Here is a 23512-nt window from a genome sequence, read left to right on the forward strand (position 1 = left end):
CCACCAGGTCTTGTTTGTGACTACGTCACGYATTTTCATATCTGAGCGAGGGGCCCATCCTGCGGACAGGCTCATCCCCTCAAACCCCAGAGGCAAGAGACAGTCCTCTGACATGGGAGTCCAAATACCAAAGTATTTTCCCACTTTGGTTTACTTTATTATCGTTCTTGAATTTTCGTTCATTTTTAGGTTCATGATAAGCAGGCAGATATGGTGCACAGTGTTATTTATTTATATCGATGCATCATGGGGAATTTAAGGTCATAAGTCTCAATGTAAACGGACTGGGGAGTGCCACCAAGAGAAGTAAGGTAATAGCAAAGATGAAACGGGAGAGAGTTGACATACTATTCTGGCAGGAAACTCACTTATCCACACCTGAACACGAGAAACTCAAGAAAATGGGATATAGGAACACTTTTTTTCTTCTTACAAAATGGGTAGAAGGGGAGTTGCAATCTTGATCCCAAATTCAGTTAATTTTGAGTTTGTGTCAGAAATAAAAGACAAGGAGGGTAGATTTATACTTGTTAAATGTAAACTGGATAACAAGGAAGTTACATTATTTAATGTATACGCACCCCCAGGGAGTGACATGGTCTTCTACGGGAAGGTGTTTGATTTAATTGCCACAGAAACCACTGGCACTCTTATCTGTGGAGGGGATTTTAACACAATTCTAAACTCAAAATTGGACAGCACAAATCAAAATAGGAAAATTAGTCTAGTTGCTAAAAAGATCAATAGGATACTGTAGGATCTAGGACTGCTCGATGTATGGCGTGACACCCACAAGACCGATAAGGAATATACTTTTTACTCAGCCCGCCACACTGAATACTCCAGGTTAGACTACTTTTTTATGTACAGTGCAGATAGACACAGGCTTAAGGATTGTAGGATCGGGCAGAGCGACTTATCAGATCATAATGGAGTTTACCTTACTCTACACATTGATAGCAATCCAATAAATACTATATGGAGACTTAATACAAGCATGCTGAATGATCCAGCATTCAAGGAATCAATAAAGACAGAATTGAACATCTATCTGGAGAATAATGATAATGGGGAAGTATCTCCTGCTACATTGTGGGATGCAGCTAAGGCGGTTATTAGAGGAAAGATCATAGCCACATCATCTCTCAAGAAAAAGATTAAAGGACAGAAACTGCTGAAATTACAGGAAACCTTAAGAAACTTAGAACGATTTCATAGTCAATAGAAAGACCYTCTTATATTACCAGAGATTCAAAAGGTAAAACAGGAAATTGACCAGATTTATAGAGAAGAAGTAGAGAAAAAGCTTAGGTTCCTGAAACAACAATATTATGAAGCAGGCTCAAAGGCAACCAAATTACTAGCATGGAGACTCAGGAAACAACAAGCACAGAATACCATTTTGATACAGTGCATCAAAACACTGTATTCATGTCCGACCGCTAGAATAAAGATAAATGGACATTTGACACGAACGATAAAATTAGAGCGAGGGGCAAGAAAAGGCTGTAATGTTCCACCCRCRCTCTTCTCCTTGTACCTCGAACCATTAGCACAGGCAATAAGACAGGACCCAACCTTAGAGGGAATAACAATAAGAGGCAGTGAACATAAGATATGCATGTATGCTGATGACGTTCTGTTATTCCTTAAAGACCCAGGCTCAAGTGTACCTAGATTGATGGATGTTTTACAAACATTTGGAACATATTCAGAGTATGTGCTTAACGTACAMAAGACCCAAGGCCTAGTATATAATTATACCCCACAGGAAGAGCTGAAGAGCAGGTATAACTTCCACTGGACCTCTTCATCCATTAAATATCTTGGAGTATATCTACCAAAAGATACAGCCAAACTTTATTGCATGAATTATGACCACATCAACAAGAAAATATATGATGACCTGGACAGGTGGAATTCACTTCCCGCAGATCTTAGTAGTAGAATTGAAACAATCCAAATGAACATCCTGCCAAGGTTACTGTATTTGTTCCAATCACTGCCCATAGAAATCCCRCCTAAACAGTTTAGTGATAAACGGATATCAAGGTTTATCTGGAACAGTAAGAGACCAATAATTAGATATACAACATTACAATTACCAAGAAATTGTGGGGGTATGGCCGTACCAAACCTAAAATATTGTTATGTGTCAGCCCAATTGAGACCTCTGGTGTGTTGGTGCAATTCAGAATACGAATCCAAATGGAAAGACATGGAGACTACTTTGACAGAGACACCCATACAGTCAGTTTTGGGAAATAAGGACATGGTAATAGAAATATACAATAGACAAAATCTGTGGATTAATTTCTCTCTGAAGACATGGTTTAGGGTAGTTRAGCAAAATAATTTAGACAGAGAGATCAAACTGCTGAGTTGGCCTGCATACGACCCCAGCTTCATCCCTGCAACTCAGGACAGCAGATTTAAACAATGGACGCAGAAAGGCATCACATCATTCAGTACAATTATAAGGAATGGGGACCTAGATAACTTTCAGGACCTAAGTAAAAAGCATGGCTTGGATAAACAAGATTTTTACAGATACCTACAAGATCGACACTATTTCTTAAGGGAGATAAAAGTGACTGACCCTCGAGCACCTCCAAAATTAATCCAAGTATTCACTAACGCATACAACTTGGGGAGTAACAAAAAAACTATTTCAAATCTCTAGAAACATTCTACAAACTATATTAAAAAGAAATAGGAGGAGGAACTTAACATTGAAATAACTGATGAAACATGGTTGAACATATTAGAGACTTAACAAAGCTCCACCAATTCAAGGTCATGGAGAGAATTATTTTGGAAGAATGTTATACGTTCCTTCATAACACCTAAACTGAAATCAAAACAGACTGGCTCCCTACACCCTTGTTGGCCACCCGAAACGTTTGACCCAAGTTAAACAATTTAAAGGCAATGCTACCAAATACTGATATAGTGTATGTAAACCTCTAACCCACTGGGAATGTGATGATAGAAATAAAAGCTGAAATAAATAATTATCTACTATTATTCTGACATGTCACATTCTTTAAAAAAAGTGGTGATCCTAACTGACCCAAGACAGGGATTTTTTACTAGGATTAAATGTCAGGAATTGTGAAAAACTGAGTTTAAATGTATTTGACTAAGGTGTATGTGAACTTCCGACTTCAACTGTATTTTAGATTCTTCAAAGTAGCCACCCTTTGCCTTGATGACAGCTTTGCACACTCTTGGCATTCTCTCAAACAGTTTCACCTGGAATGCTTTTCAACAGTCTTGAAGGCGTTTCCACATATGCTGAGCACTTGTTGGCTGCTTTTCCTTCACTCTGCGGACCAACTCATCCCAAACCATCTCAATTGGGTTAAGGTCAGGTGATTGTGGAGGCCAGGTCGTCTGATGCAGCACTCAGTCACTCTCTTTCTTGGTCAAATAGCCCTTACACAGCCTGGAGGTGTGTTTTGGGTTATTGCTCTGTTGAAAAACAAACAATAGTACCACTAAGCGCAAACCAGATGGGATGGCGTATTGCTGCAGAATGCTGTGCTAGCCATGTTGGTTAAGTGTGTGTTCAACTCTAAATAAATCACTGACAATGTCACCATCAAAGCACCCCCACACCATCACACCTCCTCGTCCATGCTTCATGGTGGGAACCACACATGAGGAGATAATCTATTCACTTACTCTGCGTCTCACAAAGACACGGCAGTTGGAACCAAAAACCAAAAAGGACAGATTTCCACTGGTCTAATGTCAATTGCTTGTGTTTCTTGGCCCAAGCAAGTCTCTTCTTCTTATTGGTGTCCTTAGTAGTGGTTTCTTTGCAGCAATTTGACCATGAAGGCCTGATTCACACAGTCTCCTCTGAACAGTTGATGTTGAGATGTGTCTGTTGCTTGAACTCTGTGAAGCATTTATTTGGGCTGCAATTTCTGAGGCTGGTAACTCTAATGAACTTATCCTCTGCAGCAGAGGTAACTATGGGTCTTCCTTTCCTGTAGCGGTCTCATGAGAGCCAGTTCATCATAGCGCTTGATGGTTTTTGCGACTGCACTTGAAGAAACTTTCAAAGTAATAGACATTTTCCAGATTGACTGACCATCATGTCTTAAAGTAATGATGGACTTTCGTTTCTCTTTGCTTATTTGAGCTGTTCTTGCCATAATATGGACTTGGTCTTTTACCAAATAAGGCTATCTTCTGTATACCACCCCTACGTTGTGACAACACAACTGATTGGCTAAAACGCATTAAGAAGGACAGAAAGGCGCACCTGTTAATTGAAATGCATACCAGGTGACTACCTCATGAAGCTGGTTGAGAGAATGCCAAGAGTGTGCAACGTTGTCATCAAGGCACACACCTGTCTATATAAGGTCCCACAGTTGACAATGCATGTCAGAGCAAAAAGTAATGAGGTCGAAGGAATTGTCCGTTGAGCTCCGAGACAGGATTGTGTCGAGGCACAAATCTGGGGAAGGATACCAAAACATTTATGCAGCATTTAAGGTCCCCAAGAACCCAAGAACACATTCTTAAATGGATGACGTTTGGAACCACCAATACTCTTCTTAGAACTGGCTGCCCGAACAAACTGAGCAATCGGGGGAGAAGGGCCTTGGTCAGGGACGTGACTCTGACAGAGCTCGAGAGTACCTCTGTGGAGATTGGAGAACCTTCCAGAAGGACAGCCATCTCTGCAGCACTCCACCCCACTTGGAGTTTGCCAAAAGGCACCTAAAGACTCCCGTGAGAAACAAGATTCTCTGGTCTGATGAAACTAAGATTGAACTCTTTGACATAAATGCCAAGTGTCACATCTCGAGGAAACCTGGCACCATCCCTACGGTGAAGCATGGTGGTGGCAGCATCATGCTGTGGGGATGTTTTTCACCGGCAGGGACTGGGCGACTAGTCAGGATCGAGGGAAAGATGAACAGAGCAAATCACAGAGAGATCCTTGATGAAAACCTGCTCCAGAGTGCTCAGAACCTCAGACTGGGGCAAAGGTTTACCTTCCAAAAGGACAACGACCCTAAGCACACAGCCAAGACAATGCAGGAGTGGCTTCGGGACAAGTCTCTGAATGTCCTTGAGTGGCCCAGCCAGAGCCCAGACTTGAACCCAATCTAACATCTCTGGAGAGACCTGAAAATAGCTGTGCAGCAATGCTCCCCATCCAACCCGACAGAGCTTGAGAGGATCTTGACAGAGCTTGAGAAGAATGGGAGAAACTCCCCAGATACATGTGTGTCAAGCTTGTAGCGTCATACCCAAGAAGACTCGAGGCTGTAATCGCTGCCAAAGGTGCTTCAACAGAGTACTGAGTAAAGGGTCTGAATACTTGTGTAAATGTGATATTTCCATTTTTTATTTTCAATACATTTGCAAAAATGTCTAAAAATCTGTTTTTGCTTTGTCATTAAGGGCTATTGTGTGTAGATTGATGAGGGAAAAAAACTATTGAATTAATTTTAGAATAAGCTTTAACRTAACAAAATGTGGGACTGTACAATGTTGTAACAATGTGCAAATAATTGAATTATGAAGTCCCGTGTGGCTCAGTTGGTAGAGCATGGCGCTTGCAAAGCCAGGGTTGTGGGTTCATTCCCCACGGGGGGACCAGGATGAATATGTATGAACTTTCCAATTTGTAAGTCGCTCTGGATAAGAGCGTCTGCTAAATGACTTAAATGTAATGTAAATGAAAGGGAAAATAAATAAACGGTTAAATACAGTTTGTATTTCTAATGGTGTTTGTGCTCTTTCGGTTGCCCTTTTCTTGTGGCAACAGTTCACAAATATTGCTGCAAATCTCTGTCTGTCTCTCCTCCCCTCTGATTTGATGTAGAGTATACATGTACATTGTGGATACATGGATGACCTTGTGAGAGACCCCTAGTCTCTCTCTCTGTCACTTTATTTATGTATATTTACATTTGTCTCTGTCTCTCTCTCTCTATGTCTCTCTCTCTCTCGCTGTCTCTCTCTATGTCTCTCTCGCTCTCTCTCTCTCTCTCTCTCTCTCTCTGTCTCTCTCTCTCTCTCGGTTTGGTAAGTCTTTGTTTTGGAAAGGCCCTTGGGCGTCGGCCAGCTGTGTTGATCTGGGCTAACTGGGAAAACTAGCCCCTCCCACAACTACACCCATGGTGACAGTCAGGCTCAGATAACTGTCTAACTGTCCTGCCTCTGTTGGGCAAACAATGTCAGATCCCTTTTAATATATTTTAGGTATGTTTCATTTTCCAGTTGAATTTCCTTACGTAAGTACTGTTACATAATTTGTCAAGGTACACAAGCATTTAGAAATCGAATGACTTTCCCCAGAAAGATGACAGCCAAGTAGAGAGCAGTGGAGGTAGATATGGCCATATGTGGCTCAATTCAGGAAGGTGAACTTACATGTATGTCGAATTTTCTAGATTGCCTTTTATTTGTAACATTTTATAAAAGTACAAACTCAGAGCTTCAAAATGGTATATCATACACTGCAGTTGAGGGGGGAAATRTAAATGAGCTAAACTTGTTATCGCACTTTTGAGACAAGTAGGAGACAAATTGCCCTTGAATGATTTTCACGTTTTCTAGAGAGCCCTTCTTTGTTTCCGCCCATTCAGGATCATTCATACCCTCTTAAGCCATAGCCCCACCCATCTCTTTAAGATTTCACATGTAAACACATGAGTGAGCATGGCATTGTCATCCAGAAAGTAGTCTGTCTAATATCCCCCTCCATTATCTCAGCTAATCATGGATCCTGCCTTTCTCCCGATATACTGTAGCTCGGTGCTTTCTCCTTGGCTAAACTAGGCTATTTACTAGGTCTAGCTAGGCATTTTGATTCACATTTATGGATCCCATACAAGTCTGTAATTAAGGCATAGGAATGTTCACATTTTCAAGAAAACATTTATGTCAGAAATTATATATACAGGACCAGTCAAAAGATTGGACACACCTACACATTCAAGGGTTTTATTTATTTTTACTATGTTCTACATTGTAGAATAATAGTGAAGACATCAAAGCTATGAAATAACACATATGGAATCATGTAGTAACCAAAAAACGGTTGAACAAATCAAAATATACTTTATATTTTAAATTCTTCAAAGTAGCTACCTTGTGACAACACAACTGATTGGCTCAAATGCATTAAGAAGGAAATWAATTCCACAAATTAACTTTTAACAAGGCGCACCTGTTAATTGAAATGCATACCAGGTGACTACCTCATGAAGCTGGTTGAGAGAATGTCAAGTGTCACGTGTGCTCCCTCTCCGGCCTCTAGGTCACCAGGCTGCTTGTTATGGCGCATACCTGTCACCATCGTTATGCGCACCTGCGCGTCATCAGACTCACCTGGACTCCATCACTTCCCTGATTACCTTTCCTATATATGTCAGTCCCTTTGGTTCCTTCTGTTCCGGTGTCATGTCTGTGTGTTGTTTGTGTTTCTTGTTTGTATTTAGTTGTGTTTATTTATTAAACCATCACTACCTGAACTTTCTGACTCTCAGCGCACATGTTACACCAAGAGTGTGCAAAGCTGTCATCAAGGCAAAGGGTGGCTACTTTGAAGAATCTCAAATATCAAATATATTTTGATTTGTTTAACACTTTTTTGGTTACTCATGATTCCATATGTGTTATTATTCTAAATTGCAGAAAATAGTAAAAATTAAGAAATATGCTGGAATGAGTAGGTATGTCCAAAGTTTTGACTAGTACTCTATATATAATTAACATCCCTACTGTGAAGTAGGAAATGGCGTCAAATGCCGCGGTCCTGAATTCGATCACATATATCCAGTATCTCTTTCCCCAAGCTTTTCTCTCTCTCACTCAGTAGAAAGTATTTTGGCTCTATCAGCAGTTAATGTCCTGTTCACACCCAAAACATCACCAGGGAAACACCTGTGTTTTTGTTAACGCTTGTCCAGTAATGCTTACACAACAACGCTGCCTAAGCAGGTGTGTGTGTGTGTGTGTGTGTGTGTGTGTGTGTGTGTGTGTGTGTGTGTGTGTGTGTGTGTGTGTGTGTGTGTGTGGTGTGTGTGTGTGTGTGTGTGTGTGTGTGTGTGTGTGTGTGTGTGTGTGTGTTGTGTGTGTGTGTGTGTGTGCTGCGTGTGTCTTTCCCTATGCAGCACTTTCTTCGTTCTCAAAGAACGAAGAGCAACAAAGCGTTCCCCTCCTGAATGCCTTGAAACTCTTCTTCTCTGCTTGTCACCAGTGTTTACTGTCAGAGTGGGAGTCTAACCTAGTCAGTCACATGGATGTGTGTATTTGTAGCCCTTTGCCAGTGGAGTGTTTGTCTGTCTGGAGGAGTGGAGCAGCCATGGGAAACAACCACCGACACAGACACACCAGGGACCCACTTGAGGGGATAATGGAGAGAGAGAAACTGAGAGAGAGCGAGAGAGAGAAACTGAGGATGAGCGAGTGGGAGGCCGATAGCGAATGAGCAAGAAGGCAAGAGAGAGAGATAGAGTCAGCGAGATGTTGCGAGAGGGGAAGAGAGATACAGTAGATAAGGACAGAGTGATGAGGGACAGAGAAAGAGAGAGAAAGTAGTCTCAGCTCTAGACCCCTGGTAGCACCGTAATGGGGGTGTCACATCAGCTCTGTTTGAGTGGCAGGCTGCGGCCCATGGCTGGRGGAACCAGTGTCCTGGCAGAGGGGCCCAGGCTGTCTTTGCTACTGCCCTGGGGGAGGTTAGTCCAGCTCGGCCACTCAGCACCCTGTCCCCCCCGCCCCTTCCCCTGTCTGGTCCTGTCATGGAGACTGACGTTGATTCTGTCTGAGGGCTATGCTGGGAGAAGATGAGCTTGGCTTAAGACCCTCTCTCACACCACACTTTGGCCTTTTTTAGGCTGCTGTAAGCTGGCTGTGAAGTTATTATGTGTGTGTTTCTGTAGGGGCACAGCTGAATCCTTCCAGCCCAGATAACCCTCTCAAATTGAAGCCTGTACGCCTGTATCATTGTTCCAAGCGCTCCTCATACCCTAACCCTTAACTACAGCGTTGAGAATGACATCCCATGGACTAACTGCTCTGGGTTAAGTAAGAGAACCTCTTTGTCTCTGCCGGCTTTGTCTTGTCTCTGCGGGACAGAGGACGTCTCTGATGCTCCTTTATGTGTCCCCTTGTGTGTGTCCATGTAGAGGTGTCCTCAAAGACAACGACACACACACAGACTCACACAATGCTTCTCCTTCTCCTCTGCTGAGCGATAGTTCTGTACCGGAATGCTGATCCCTATCAACCAATGAAAGAGTCTGCAGACAGCGTTCCAATCAATCTGGGAGAGATAAGAGAGGAGCGGGAGCCACAGGCTTCCACATGGCAATTGTAAAAGCACCCGACCCTGATAAGAATCACTGATGGTGTAAAAAAAAGAAGAAAAAGCCTTCCCCTCCTCCTCTTCCTTTCCCTCCATTCTGTAAAACGAATCTTCTGGTTTTTAATTATGCTGTGTGTGTGTGTGTGTGTGTGTGTGTGTGTGTGTGTGTGTGTTGTGTGTGTGTGTGTGGTGTGTGTGTGGTGTGGTGTGTGGGGTGTGTGTGTGTGTGTGTGTGTGTGTGTGTGTGGGTGTGTGTGGGTTGTGAGGAGACTACAGATTGAGTGGATCTAATCATGCTCACATGGGGGTGTATCTGTTTGTCAAAGGGAGTGTCTTATTGGATTGACAACTTATGGGCTTTCACTATTCAACTGTTCCACACCGCTGCCTCCGCCCCTCTAGCCTCAACTGACCCCTCATCCAATGACCCTTCGGTTGACCTTGGTCTAATAATTCCAATGGGTCCAGCCATTCTGACTAAAAGCATCACAATTCTATTTTCAAATGCCAATGTTTTTATTTTTGGGTTGTATCTTTTCGATGAATATATGTCTTTAAAATTGTCCTTCCCCTCTTTGGCCTCCCTAATTAGACCTAGCTAAAACTAAAAACTCTACATCTCTCCTCCATCCCCCTTTCTTCAGGTTTCCCCTTGCTCTCGCTGGCAGACCAGATGAGTCTACTGCAGAGTGGATGGATGGAGATTCTGATCCTGCGTGTGGTGTTTCGCTCGCTGGCCCTAGAGGATAAGCTGGTGTATGCTGAGGACTACATCATGGATGAGGAGCAGTCCAAACTGGCAGGTGTACTGGACCTAAACAACACCATACTGCAGCTGGTGAAGAAATACAAAGCCATGAGGATTGACAAGGAGGAGTTTGTTGTCCTCAAGGCAATCTCACTGGCTAACTCAGGTATGGAACTTCACTGTGTTGGTGTAATTGAGGTTGAGTTAGGCATGTATTTTCCAATGGCTATTTGTCTTTTCTGGCGTTCAATCTCTGCATATATGCCAACATCATCTCACAATATCATCCTTCCCCTGCCCTATCTATGTTCCTCCCTATCCATCTGCCTTCCCCTCTCCCCTGCTCCCTCTCTCCCGCTCCCCCGCTCCCTCTCTCCACAGACTCCATGCAGATAGAAGACGTGGAGGCTGTCCAGAGTCTCCAGGATGTGCTCCATGGGGCCCTGCAGGACTACGAGAGTGCCCAGCACACGGAGGACCCTCGGCGGGCAGGCAAGCTCATCATGACCCTGCCCCTGCTCCGGCAGACGGCCGCCAGGGCTGTGCAGCACTTCTGCAGCATCAAGCAGGACGGCCGTGTGCCCATGCACAAACTGTTCCTGGAACTGCTGGAGGCCAGGGCCTGACCAGCCACGTGGGACTAGGATCACATAAAGGAAGGATAGGGTAGTGATGTCATAAAGGTCAAGATTAATGCAGGAAGTGGTACTGTGCTGGAAGAACAGAGTGAACAGCAATGAGGGGACCTGAACGGAGACAAAATGGCTCCTCTGTGAAGTTACTATTAAGTAATTGTTGTCCAATCCTTCTTTATGTCATTCTGGGACTGTTGTGAGTTTGACAAGGCTAACACAGCCCTGCTCGCCATTACAAACTCAGGAGGAGAGGAGAAAGGACTGACATCACCTAAGTGACAGGGATAACTGCCTTATGAGGGATCTTGATGGCAGTTCTTAATATAAACTTAAGCAGTGCTAGTGAAATGAAGAAAGACCCAAAACTTGAAGATCCTCTAGGATTATTATTTGTGTGAAACCAGCTCTAAGCCTGTTCATCTTGCATTGTAGTGCTTGAATAACTTTTCTTTTTTATATAAAATGAACTGTGGACAGGCTTGCCAAAGAACGGTGTGACACACTTAGTCAAAGGATGCAGCAAGCGGTCACAATAACGTATGTAAGGCACTCACCTATAATAAGTTAGGGAACTTGATTTAATTGAAATATTTTCAAGGAAATAATTTACGTAACTGTAACTCATTTTTTTTAACCTTTATTTAACTAGGCAAGTCAGTTAAGAACAAATTCTTATTTTCAATGACGGCCTAGGAACAGTGGGTTATCTGCCTTGTTCAGGGGTAGAATTACAGATTTTTACGTTGTCAGCTCGGGGATTTGATCTTGCAACCTTTCGATTACTTGTCCAACACTCTAACCACTAGTCCACCTGCCGCCCCAATGATTATGAAGGTGAGGGGAGATATTGAAAAAAGGCCCATATTCAATCAGCTCAAGAGTTAACCGCGAAAGCAGATGCCCGCATAGCGGATGTTTTGGTGGAGTCGGAGGTGGAACTGTCAAATCGGTGAGCAGCTGCTCTTCTGATCATTGTCACGAAGCCACACCCACTGGCGTTAGAAGTACAGAAAGAAAACGTGTAGAAAGCTATATAGAAATAATGATGGTCAAATGTAAAAATCATTCAACTAAATAATGAGGGTTTCTATCATCCTAATGGAGGTGTAGATTACATCTCACATTCCAGTGTTGAACTTGTAAAGAAGGCTGCATGGGTTTTCAGATAATGTGACTCGGTGCAGCCAATGGCAGTGTCCGATTTAGGTATAATGCCGGGAGCCACTTGTGGATTTGACAGCTCTTAGCGCAGTTCCATCTCCAACACCATCAAAACAGCCGCTACGCAGATGTCAGCTAAAGCAGATCTGATTGAATAGAGCCCTAAAATGTATTTATTGTTGGCTTGATTATTTTGTTGTTTTGTTTTTTATTTACCAGTGTGGCATTAACGAAGAATATTAAAGGAATAAATACAGATAATTTTCTAAAGATGAAATCATTTTGTTTTAATAAGTAATTAAAAGATTTTGTACTAGCTTCACTACTTCACTCATGGCACTGATACCTGTACTATACCATAGCATCTAAGGCAATATAATAACGTGATGTACAGTACTTGACATTGAACCGTGCATTTTTTGCATTAAGTTGTAGATTACACACTGTGCAAAGAACCTCTTTTCTTTCTTATGATGAACATCTGGTGGTGGTATTTCAAACGTGTCTCTGTGTTTCTGTTTCAGAGAGTAGAAATCTTGGAGAATCATAAATGGTCAAATTAATGGAAACTAAATCAGTAGGAATGTGAAAACAGCTTTTAACTCGCTGTACATTACGGACAACTGTATTTTTATTTGCTCTAGCTGTGCGGAATAATCTGTATATTTTTGTGACAAAGTATATCATAAAGTGTGATCCAGCAATACTGTGTGAAGGGGGTGTAAATGTATGTATTCTGTATATAAAGTCCAGCGCCAACTGAGTTGTAACCCATGTTCAGATGAGATGTACACTACTACTACCATTCTCAGGACGATTCTAGGGCAATAAAGATGCTTCCAGTTCCAGAARGAGTCTTCATCTTTCTATCTGTTATAGGTTTATGACACAATCATATGTCCCAGTCAGACTTCTGGGAAAGGGGGAGGCAGAAGGGGAGACGTCCTCATTGATAAAGAGAGGGGGAATGAAAGGAGGGAAGAGAATGGGGAAATAGTGAAGCAATGGAGAGGGGTAGACATGAATCAAGAGAAGATCAGTGCGGAGGAGAGGTGGAGTAGGGAAAGTTGCAGGCACTCTGTCTGACGTTACAATAAATTATGGACACCCACATGCTACCGCAGTGACTTGTTTCAGATAACAGACTGCTGTCACTTTGAACGATTGTCTATGACAGGCGCCTCGTTTCTCAAGGTGGCCATAAATGTTGGCTTGAGGTGTGTCTATTGGACAGATGAGTAGGAAGTGTCGGGGCTGGTAGGGGGATGGTCCCATAAGAGAGGATCCATAATTAACGACATTATTTTAATGAAGTCTAAAAGCGCCGCTGGGAACAGATTGTCAAGGTTGTTGAACGCACCTGACTTCCTCTCAGTCAAAGGTTGTGATTGCCTGACAGGATTATTGCCTTTATGAGGCAGAGACAATCACAAACTCTGTGTCTGACAGCACAAACCTAAYAGGGAAAACTAGGCACAAATAAAAAAAATTGTCCTTGAAATATCAACCTGATTTCGAATTGCTTCAGTACAAAAACATAAGATGGAATGATTGCCATTAAAGGAAAAATCCACTCAAAAATGATATAACGCACATTTATTCATTAGTCCACTGTTGCTTCAGTCACAAAATGTTTTGCATTTCTAGTTTTCAAGAAACAATTCTAAAATATTTCAAGGATTATGGTCTTATTTGTGCCTTGTGCTTGTGCTATAAAATACACAGTCTGTGATAGTCTCTGCCTCATAAAGGCAATAATCCTGTCATAATCCTGACTGAGGGGAGTAAGAGGGGTATAGCTTCTATATGGTGGAGATTTATTAGATTTTTATAATAATGAAAATGTGGCTCTGTTGATAGAGACCTATCTTGCGTCACTACACACCCTGGTTCGATCCTGGGCTGTATCATAACCGGCCGTGATCGGGAGTCCCATAGGGCCGCGCACAATTGGCCCAGCGTCGTCCGGGGTAGGGAGGGGCTTGGCCGGGGTAGGCAGTCATTGTAAAATAAGAATTTGTTCTTAACTGTCTTGCCTAGTTAAATAAATAAAAATACAAATCTGTAATGCTAGTTCTGAGTTGTAAGTACCTCTATGACACCATAATTCCATCAAAGGAAAAACTAATTGAATTCCTAKTAAAACCATTCTCAATATGCTTTAATTAATGCTTTAATGCTTTTGATACAGCACAATGTAACTACATTAATTACAAATCAACACTCAAAAGGATGAGTATAGACGTTTATTACAGAAAAAAAGAAATTGGAGAATTACAATCATAAATGTTGTTGGTTTTTCAGAGTACAGATGACTGGAGCAAACCTTTCAATGATTGTGTTCAGAGTCAATATGGGAAGCATTCGCTACAGCTGCATGGCTTTCAATATAAATATATCATTGCTGGTTATTACACAAATACAGTTGGCACTCATTACATCTAGCCTACGCACAACTTCTAGTGGTTGATCAACTGTATTGCAAGCATATGGGCAGGCTACAGTATTGCGATAGGAGATTGACATCATAGCCGTTTTAATTTCAGAGCCTTTAGAGTACCACAGTATGAGTCATAAACCCATATAACCTAGCGGTCAAACAAGGAAATGGTTCCAATCATTTTTCCCATAGCGTTTTTTAGAAACGCTTCAAATAAGGGCTGTGTTTTGTGTAGGCTGACCCTGGCGTGACGTTTTGATAACCGTGTAAATCTCTCTAGGACAAGGTGATTTTTATAGAAACACAGCCTTGATTTTAAGTGTTTATAAAATCCCCTATGGGAAAAATGAATGGTGGAAAAACGATTAGAACCGTTTCCCTGTTTGACCACTTTGCTTTATGGGTATTATGAAACCTCCACTGTGGGGCTCTATACCAAGGCAGGAAATAGAAACAATCATGAATTGATAAACAAAATATTGAACAACAATTCACATTTTGTATAGAAGTGTGGGCTGTAAGCAGCATTTATTTTTAAATTGCTCAATAAACAAACAATCGTGCGTCCAGTGTTTGGCACTCGCTATTGCGGCAAGCATATTTTTGAATTAAAAAGTCAATGCAAAAGATTAAAACATTCAGCCCACACCTCTACAGAAATGTGACCACATTTTCCAGTGTTTTTTCTTTTAACAACTATCATGGCCCAGTTCCAACACCTCCAAATCATACAGCAAATAAGGCGTTGTTACCATAAATGGTGAATGGAGGACGTTTTCCAGGCGGGGTTGTGGTTCTCCTTCAGGAGCTGATAAATATAGTTTGGGTCTGATTTATCAATGAAAACATGTAGATTGGGGTAAATTGAGCCAAAGGGGTAGTATGTTGACCCCCCTTGTTTCTAGGAAACCATAGGCCTATACAAAATGTATAATTTGACCAAATATTAAGGAAGAAGTCATTATTTCATGGAGTCTGTGAAGGAGGAAATCACATGGAAAAAGTGGTAAGGAAGTTAWKTCCAAAAAACGGATTTTCACCAAGTCAAATGMATTTATTGTGTTAGAGCAGGGATGGGCAACTTTCATGGGGGTGGGGACACTAAAAATCTGAAATCATCATGAGGGTCCGCAGTGGCTCGTATGTCTTCTACCCACATATGCAGTCACATGTTTTGGGGGCCATAACAGCAAAACATTTTAGTGGATCCACTCTTGACAACGGAGAGACATTTTTTATTTTTTTCATTTCCTGCAATTCTACACATTTTCCCATGGGGTGTAGAGAAAATATTGCAGTTTTAAAGCACGTTTGCTACAATTCTTGTCACGCCCTGACCATAGAGAGCCCTCGGGGTTCTCCATGGTGTTTTAGGTCAGGTCGTGACTAGGGGGGTTTCTAGTTATTATATTTCTATGTTGGTGTGTGTGTATGGTTCCCAATTGGAGGCAGCTGATATTCTGATACCAGGCCTCCAGTGCGCCTTCCCAGCCCGGTACGTCCTGTGCCGGCTCCCCGCACTCGCCCTGAAGAGTGTGTCATCAGTCCGGTGCAACCTGTGCCGGCTCCACGCACCAGGCCTCCAGTGCGTGTGTACGGTCCGGAGACTCCAGCGACGGTCCATGGTCCGGAGACCCCAGCGACGGTCCACGGTCCGGAGACTCCAGCGACGGTTCACGGCCCGGAGCTTCCAACAACGGTCCACGGCCCGGAGCTTCCAACGAAGGTCCACGGCCCGGGGCTTCTTGCGCCGGTGCCATGGCCGGAGGCTTCCCCTGCGCCAGTTCCCAGTCCAGGCATGGCGTTAAGCCCGGCTCCATGGCCGGATCCGCCGCCACTGACGCTAGTTGCCCACCCTAACCCTCCCCATCTAGTTTCAGGTTTTGCGGTYGGAGTCCGCACCTTTAGGGGGGGCGGGGGTGGTACTGTCACGCCCTGACCATAGAGAGCCTTTAGTTTTTCCATGGTGTTTTAGGTCAGGTCGTGACTAGGGGGGTTTCTAGGTATTATATTTCTATGTTGGTGTGTGTGTATGGTTCCCAATTGGAGGCAGCTGATATTCGTTACCTCTAATTGGGGATCATACTTAGTGTGTCCTTTTCCCCACCTGCTATGTGGGATATTGTTTTAGTTTGAGTGCCAATGTGCACTACGTATTTCACGATCGTTATATCTTTTGGAAGTTTGTTTTGGAAGTTTCACTATCATTAAAATGTGGAACTCTACTCACGCTGCGCCTTGGTCCAATTATTCATATGACGGTCGTGACAATTCTACACATTTTGCCATGGGGCGGAGAGAAATGTTTGCAGTTTTTAATATGATATCTGAGTGAGAGTGACTAACAAAATCTATGGGGGCCCCTGGTCGGTAATTCGACCACGATTACTACAAGTTTAAGATAGCTGGCCGCTAGACTAACTTAGCCTACCCCCCCAAAAAAATGTTAGCTGACATGGGCTAATTGAGTGACTGTCAGTAGCTAGGTTTCCATCCAATATGCGACCGAATTTCAATATGCGACCGAAAAAATCTGCATACAGAAAATATGTGCATTTTCCTACCAGTGGTGTGTTTCCACCAAACGGACTAGTTGCAGAAAAAATATTAATGGTGACGTGTGCAACACCATTTCCCCCCCATATTTGATTTAAATCATTAAAATAAGACAACTAGACTTAGCTTTTAAGTATTGCTTACTAAAGAATTTCTAAATAAAACTGATTCAATGGATTTTAACACACTTCTGTGAAACCCTATGTCATAATAATCTACCGGGTAACTGGGGCTTTACCCCATGTAAACTGTAGCCATTTATTTCCMTTTAGTTTATTCGCCTGAGCATGACCTTCATCCACATACCAATGTTATTTCCAAACATTGCTTTTTTGTGTCAGCAATTAAACATTGTTCTTAGGGGGGACTAGTTACCCCCTAGTACCCTACGCACGGCTGATAAATGAGGCCCCAGGAGAGGAGGGCGGCGTCGGGTCAAAGTGTCAGTCGTGAGACTAATTGCACAGAGCATACTCAAGATGGATGGATGAATGAGTGTAGCCGATATCTCCCCAAAAATCATCCATCGGTTTATTTACCAGTCATTCAAGCTGAAAAGGGGCATGATGGAAGTCGGGCATCCAACACGTTTCGCCACATCGGCTGCTTCTAAGTGAGTTAGTGATGGCGAGAGACGTCCCAATATATCACCTACCTTAAGTGAGTTACCTTGTGAGTGACATCCCTATATGTCACTCTCTCTAAGTGAGTTAGTGTGTGTCTACCATCTCAGTCTCCCAGACACCCTTTGATGGATGGGTTCTGGAGGAGATGGGCTGTAAAAGGCTGATTCTGCCACTCTGCAATGAGATCACTTCCACAATAAAAAGCCATTGTCCCTAATCATCCCGGCAAGGTATGAATGCTGATTAGAGTATTATAAGGATGAATGGTGCTCCCTCCCATCTAAATACGAGCTTTGGTTTGATATAAGGGCCTTTTCCCACTATAGTCAGACCACGATCCATCAATAACCAAAGCCACCAGAAGGAAGTCAGTAGAACATAACACCTGCACGGTGATGTCTCAGTCTTTTCAAACAGCAAACAATACTTTTTAGGCTTTYATATGCATCTACATAATTCATAGGGTAGCTTTATCTCTTACACTCTCATGTATAGTCTAGTGCAGTACTTTTAGTGGGCTTCTTTTCATTTTGCTAATAAGACAATGTGTTGCACAATGTGTTCCACAATCTTCCACATGACATAATGGAACACAGAATACTACAGGACTCAGAGCAGGTACTGCAAAGTAGCGGGCCATGAGGTAATATTGAGTTGTTACTTAGCACCACCATGTGGGAAAATAATTCAGTGCAGGCGTCACTGCATTAATGTCCCCATGACTTGGATCTGTTGTGTTACGCCTGCCAAGGCCCCATCCATGTAATACTACCACTCATTTAGTTCTCATTTTGGAACACACCTCGAAATCCATACAGATCAGGGTTGACATTTAAAAGTGACTTTCAAAGTGAAAGTGGCCTTCACCAGAACATGCCAACTCCGGTGAATCATAAAGACACCACCACCACCACCACTACCACTACTACTACAACCACTACCACTACCACTACCACCACCACACTACCACTATTACCACCACTACACTACCACACTACCACTATTACCACCACCACTACTACCACCACCACCACCACCACCACCAACACCACCACCACCACTACCACTTACCACTACCACTACCACTACCACTACTACTACTACTACTACTACTACTACTACTACTACTACTACTACTACAGCTATTTTTCCAGTGAGGTGGAACAAGATCTAGGTAGTTACTGTAATGCGTGTATTAGAGCGGCATGGTACTCTGACTGGCCGTCACCCTGCCTCTCAAGGCAAGCTGATACCTGACACCTGGCTGTTGCCATGACGCTGCTGGGTGGAAGCAGGGGTTGATGGGAGATCTCTGAGGTGAGGAGGACACCTTAACAGCACTCAGAAGTTGCATCTCTCTATTGCTTCGCTTTTTCACTGACCGCATCCTGACCACACCACTAGACCAAACTGCAGGGGAGCAGGGTGGACAAGACAACAGAGTACTTAGAATTTTCAAACCTTCCGAAGACATTTGCGCTCATTTGTGGGGTGTTGCAGAGTGTGTATCAGCCAAGGTAAACAGCGGTGTGAAATATTGATGGGGCAACAGGTGTGATCCCTTACCGTCGGTCAGTCCTTGCCCCCCTGATCACATGCACCTCACGGAGAGGGGGTGTCTATGCCCCCGCCACACACCCCAACACGGACACCAGCACTGGTGAGGCTCTGGACTGGCCAGTCAACCTGCTCTTATTCTCTTTCCCTGTCTTCATACCTCCCTCTAGTCTCTCCTGTCCTGTCAACTGTCATTGCCTTCATGATGTCTACATTAGATGTGACTTTCTAAACTAACATATATTAGATGAAATGTAGTTTTATAAAGATGTGGGTTTGATGCTACCAGGAGTTAAGAAAACTCTAGTCATTGTGCATAGAAAGTATGGTGTGTCAAACAAACATTTTGAGCTGTGAATACCCCACAAATACTCTGGTTCAGAGAGCAAACAAAGGACAGAAATATCACAGCAGTGGGTCAGTAAGAGATGGTTGGATGAGAGAGGCTGCTTAAGGAGTGCGATCAGAGAGGGATAGAAAATAGGCCACGCCAACAAGTGCGTCTCCAGTTACCTGGTTATCTCATCTCTCTCACTGTGTGATCACCTTTCTAAAAAGAGTGTTGACTTGGGCCCATTACCTTGAGCTGTAGCCCCTAGAACTCAGAGTAAGCCTGGGACACAAAGGCATTTACTGATAAAGAGACCATTAGTACACAGAAAGAAACAGCTATATAAAGACGATGAGTAGGTTTGTCCCAGACGTGATAGTGGCGGGTGCATGACGTCTTTAGGATTGAAGAATCAGACAGCAAGTTGGATATTATTCCCAATTAAACAGGTTCAACTGCTGTACACTTGTGTTGCCTCCGTTCCTCTTACCCGTCCCTCTCCCCCTCTAGATCAGGTGGAGCCCACTCCTCCCGGTGGGGAGCGGGCGGAGGGGGGTAACGGGGACGGGTCTCTTTTCTACAGGGAGCTGTGGTTCATTGTGCTGATGACAGGGGTAGCCCTGGTGGTTCTAGCTATCGTTCTGGGGATCATCCTGCACAAGGCCCTGAAAAGAACCCCCTTTACTAGAGAGCGCCCCCCTCTGGTGGCCCTGCCCATGCAGAAGAGGAGCCCCATGGCCGTGTATCCCCCCAGCGACTCCTACCTGGTGAGACGGCCTAACTGGGTATGTGGGAACATCCTATGAAAGAGATGGGTCATTCAACTTTAATGATGCTTTCACTTTCATAGCATATAGAAATTAACTTTATTCCGATGAGTTTGCATACAACATGGTGGAATATTTTATCTCAGATGGGGTTTATTCGGACTATCTCAGTGGAAAACATGAGATATGTGTCAAATGTCTCGCTCTGTAACACATTCTCTCTCCTCTCAGTTTGACACAGTGCCCAACACAACAAGCTCCTCCAACAGTGTCACACTCAAAGGGTTCACCATGCACCTGGAGGTTAGAGACCAGGCAGGCACAGGGAGAATCTCAATTGCATACTCCCCGCGTCCTCTCTCCTCCTTCTCAACACCCATTAGATGAGAAAGCCAGAGGTTCCTCCCCTCTAATCTTCTCCAATGGGTTTTGATGAGAGGACACTAGGAGTGTGCAATTGAAATTCTCCCACAGACACATACACGTCTATTTTGGACAACAGTAACTTGCTGCCTTGTCTCCTATCTGTGCCCCAAGGGAGTGGAGGACAGTAAGTTTTGGGCAGGTGGCGACGCCCCTCCGGAGGGTGAGCTAGGTATCCTTAATGTGTCCAGCCTCCACGTCTCCGCTATCCATGGCTCTGCCCACTCCCAGAACTCTCTGCGGCGCAGTGTGAGCCAGATGATGGACAGGAAGTCGCTGACAGGGGAGGAGGAAGTGTGGGACTCTCACATTCAAGGCCACGACAGCGGGATGGTGAGACACCCCGAAATGTAGGCCCTGCTTAGAGGACGTTTCTTTCTTCTTTGTTTATTATTAACTCCTCCTTTCTCCCCCTTTCCATCCATCATCCTTCTTCCACCAGTTTATGGAGGACGAGGAGTTTGTCGACACTATTAAAGGCTTCAGCACGGTGCGGAAGGAACACACCATGTTTACCGACACTAACCTGTGACCTGCTGTGACCTTTGAAGTCCACCCCTCACCTTGTCAGATCAGACAGGTCGACTGGAGGGGCAGCCCCTCACAAAGGGAGGTCGGAGGGGTACACAAAGCAAGTCATAGACATTCACTAATAACATCCTATTTGACTATGACTGCAACCGACCTACCAAACAGCACTCTTGGATTAAATAAAAAATGGAATACAAAAAATAAAAGTGCAAATATGACTAACTGAAGATAATCTAAGAAAAGGACTTGTCTTGCGAGCCAGGCTATTTGATCATAATTCAGGGACAGAAATGTCGCCATGAAAGAGAAGACTCCTGATGAGGTAGAGGAACTGATAGAGAGATCAACAGTTTCACTGAGAACATTTCCCTGTTTCAATGAGCAGTATCAAGGCATCCATTTATATTGAAATTTGTTTTGGGATTTCTTATAGCTACACTGACCTAAAATACAAAGAGAACAGTGTTTTCATTTTATATAAACATATTTGTATATTGACTTGCTGTTGCTCTGAATGTAAGAATGCCTTTTGATAAGTCGCTGCACAATTTCTGTGTACAGATTGTATCTAATAAAAGTGTGGACCAATTTATTTTTGATAGTAACTTAAGAGTAAAAAGGTGATTTAATACCAATTATTGATCATGGATGCACCCTACAAACCAATAGCATGACACCAAAGTTAAGTCAACATATCATTTTATTTGTAATGAGCTCCAGATGCAATTCTGGCCCAAAAAGTTTGTACCACTAGTCAATAATATGGTTACAAAACAAAAACACTTACCCAATAAATTAATGTACTGTAGTACCACATGACAAGACAACATAAAAACCCCAAATGGGAGAAGTATAGTGCATTAAAAATAAATGAGTAGATTATATATACACAAAWGTTCAGGCATTTACAAAGGCAGCCTTTTTTTGTTGCTTGTGTTTATATAAATATAATTCTCTAGATAAAGTGTGGATATACGCTGATATGTTTGCTAAAATAGAGGGACCAGGCGACGAAAGGGGCAGAGCTTCATCCGAGTCAATAACCTTCTCTGATCTCCGTGACAACGCCGTGCCGCTCCAAGACAACCCAAATTATACTACTCAATTTGACTCCAGTTTCAAGGAGTCCAAACCCCACCCTAGCTAGTATATATTTCAGTTCGGCTTAGCTTTCTCATTGCAATGTGGTTCAATGCTAAGGATTCCTTTAGTGTGACATTATTGCTTACCATTCATTTGATTTATCTGAAGTAAAAGTAGAAAAGTGCATGCAGCACATGCTAGGGGTTGTGAATGCTTTTGAAGCTTGCTACAATTGAAAGATAGTTGCATGTGATTCTGTACAGTACCTAGAGGTCTGCTGGCTTCCCTTACTAAAGAAATCTACCTTCGAAGACATTCAACTGAAACCCATTACCTCGACACGACACTCTGATCCAGGGAAAAGCTTCCATTAGACACCATGATTTGACTTCTAATAGCGAGGACAGAACTGGCACTACCGTGGACTTCTTACCTAGGATGTCTAGTTGCTGTCTATAGGTGTCAGGTGGCTTCTAAATACTTCGTCCAGCAGTTACTACAACAGTAGTTTTACTATAGAGTTCCTACAAGCTGATGCTACAACAACCACTTAGCTAGGTCTTCAGGTTCTAGCCTATACTTATCTGTAGCCTTATCAATCACTGATGGCATTATACTACTACATGGCTACTCAAGCTGCAGGATGCTGGGCTTGCTAATGTTAAAACATTATCCCCCAAGCATGGAGTAACAACATCGCCACTCTTCATCCTAACGCAATCCATAATCCTCTACTACTGTGGAACCACTGCTCTGGGTGTAGAGTAGTGATAGACTGGACCTGATCGGTTTGTGTGCGACTGCAATTATTGTGCACTGAGCATAGTTAGATGCTGACGATTTGACAGGATTGTGGCGTACCAAGCATAGCGTTGCTATGACAGATAGTGCTGATGAAGGTTGGCAGTTGTGGATGTAGACAAGAGGTTATAGAAATGTTGGTGTTTGAAGGCTCTCTCCTGTCTTTGAACAGAAACCTCCCTGCCTCCGTTACATTGTCTCCATAAGTACATACAACGATTTAGTGTTCTACTACTGTTGCTACATCCACTGGACAAGAACACATCACCGACTGATTACATCATCACTTGATCCTCAACACAACATCAAAGAGTTATTGGTTTTAAAAACAACATGGTAGGATCAACTCACAGCAATTACACCATTATTTCATCATCCTAATATTAGTGTTATACCCACTGAAATACTATAATAACCCTAAACTTTCAGTACATACTAAGAGGTGAGGTATGAGGCAGGCAAGTTTACAGGGTGATGTCATAATGTAACATGTCACTAGGAGGGGTC

General features: G+C 43.1%; 1 protein-coding gene and 1 long non-coding RNA gene across 2 annotated transcripts in view; both read left to right on the forward strand.

Moving 5' to 3' along the window:
• LOC111954585 (estrogen-related receptor gamma) overlaps positions 1-12741 on the forward strand; it is a 40926-nt gene extending 28185 nt beyond the window's left edge. Inside the window, exons 7-8 of the mRNA XM_023974431.2 lie at positions 9991-10260; positions 10476-12741. Coding sequence (XP_023830199.1) covers positions 9991-10260; positions 10476-10720 — 515 coding nt within the window. The 3' untranslated portion in view covers positions 10721-12741. The remainder of the gene's footprint in view (positions 1-9990; positions 10261-10475) is intronic.
• A 7974-nt stretch (positions 12742-20715) lies between these two features.
• LOC139023241 (uncharacterized) lies at positions 20716-21713 on the forward strand. The gene is made up of 2 exons (XR_011474390.1): positions 20716-20923; positions 21033-21713. It is a non-coding gene; the product is annotated as an uncharacterized lncRNA (long non-coding RNA).
• The last annotated feature ends 1799 nt before the right edge of the window (positions 21714-23512 follow it).

The sequence above is a fragment of the Salvelinus sp. IW2-2015 genome, linkage group LG28 (genome assembly GCF_002910315.2).
Source record: "Salvelinus sp. IW2-2015 linkage group LG28, ASM291031v2, whole genome shotgun sequence".
Lineage (NCBI taxonomy): Eukaryota > Metazoa > Chordata > Actinopteri > Salmoniformes > Salmonidae > Salvelinus > Salvelinus sp. IW2-2015.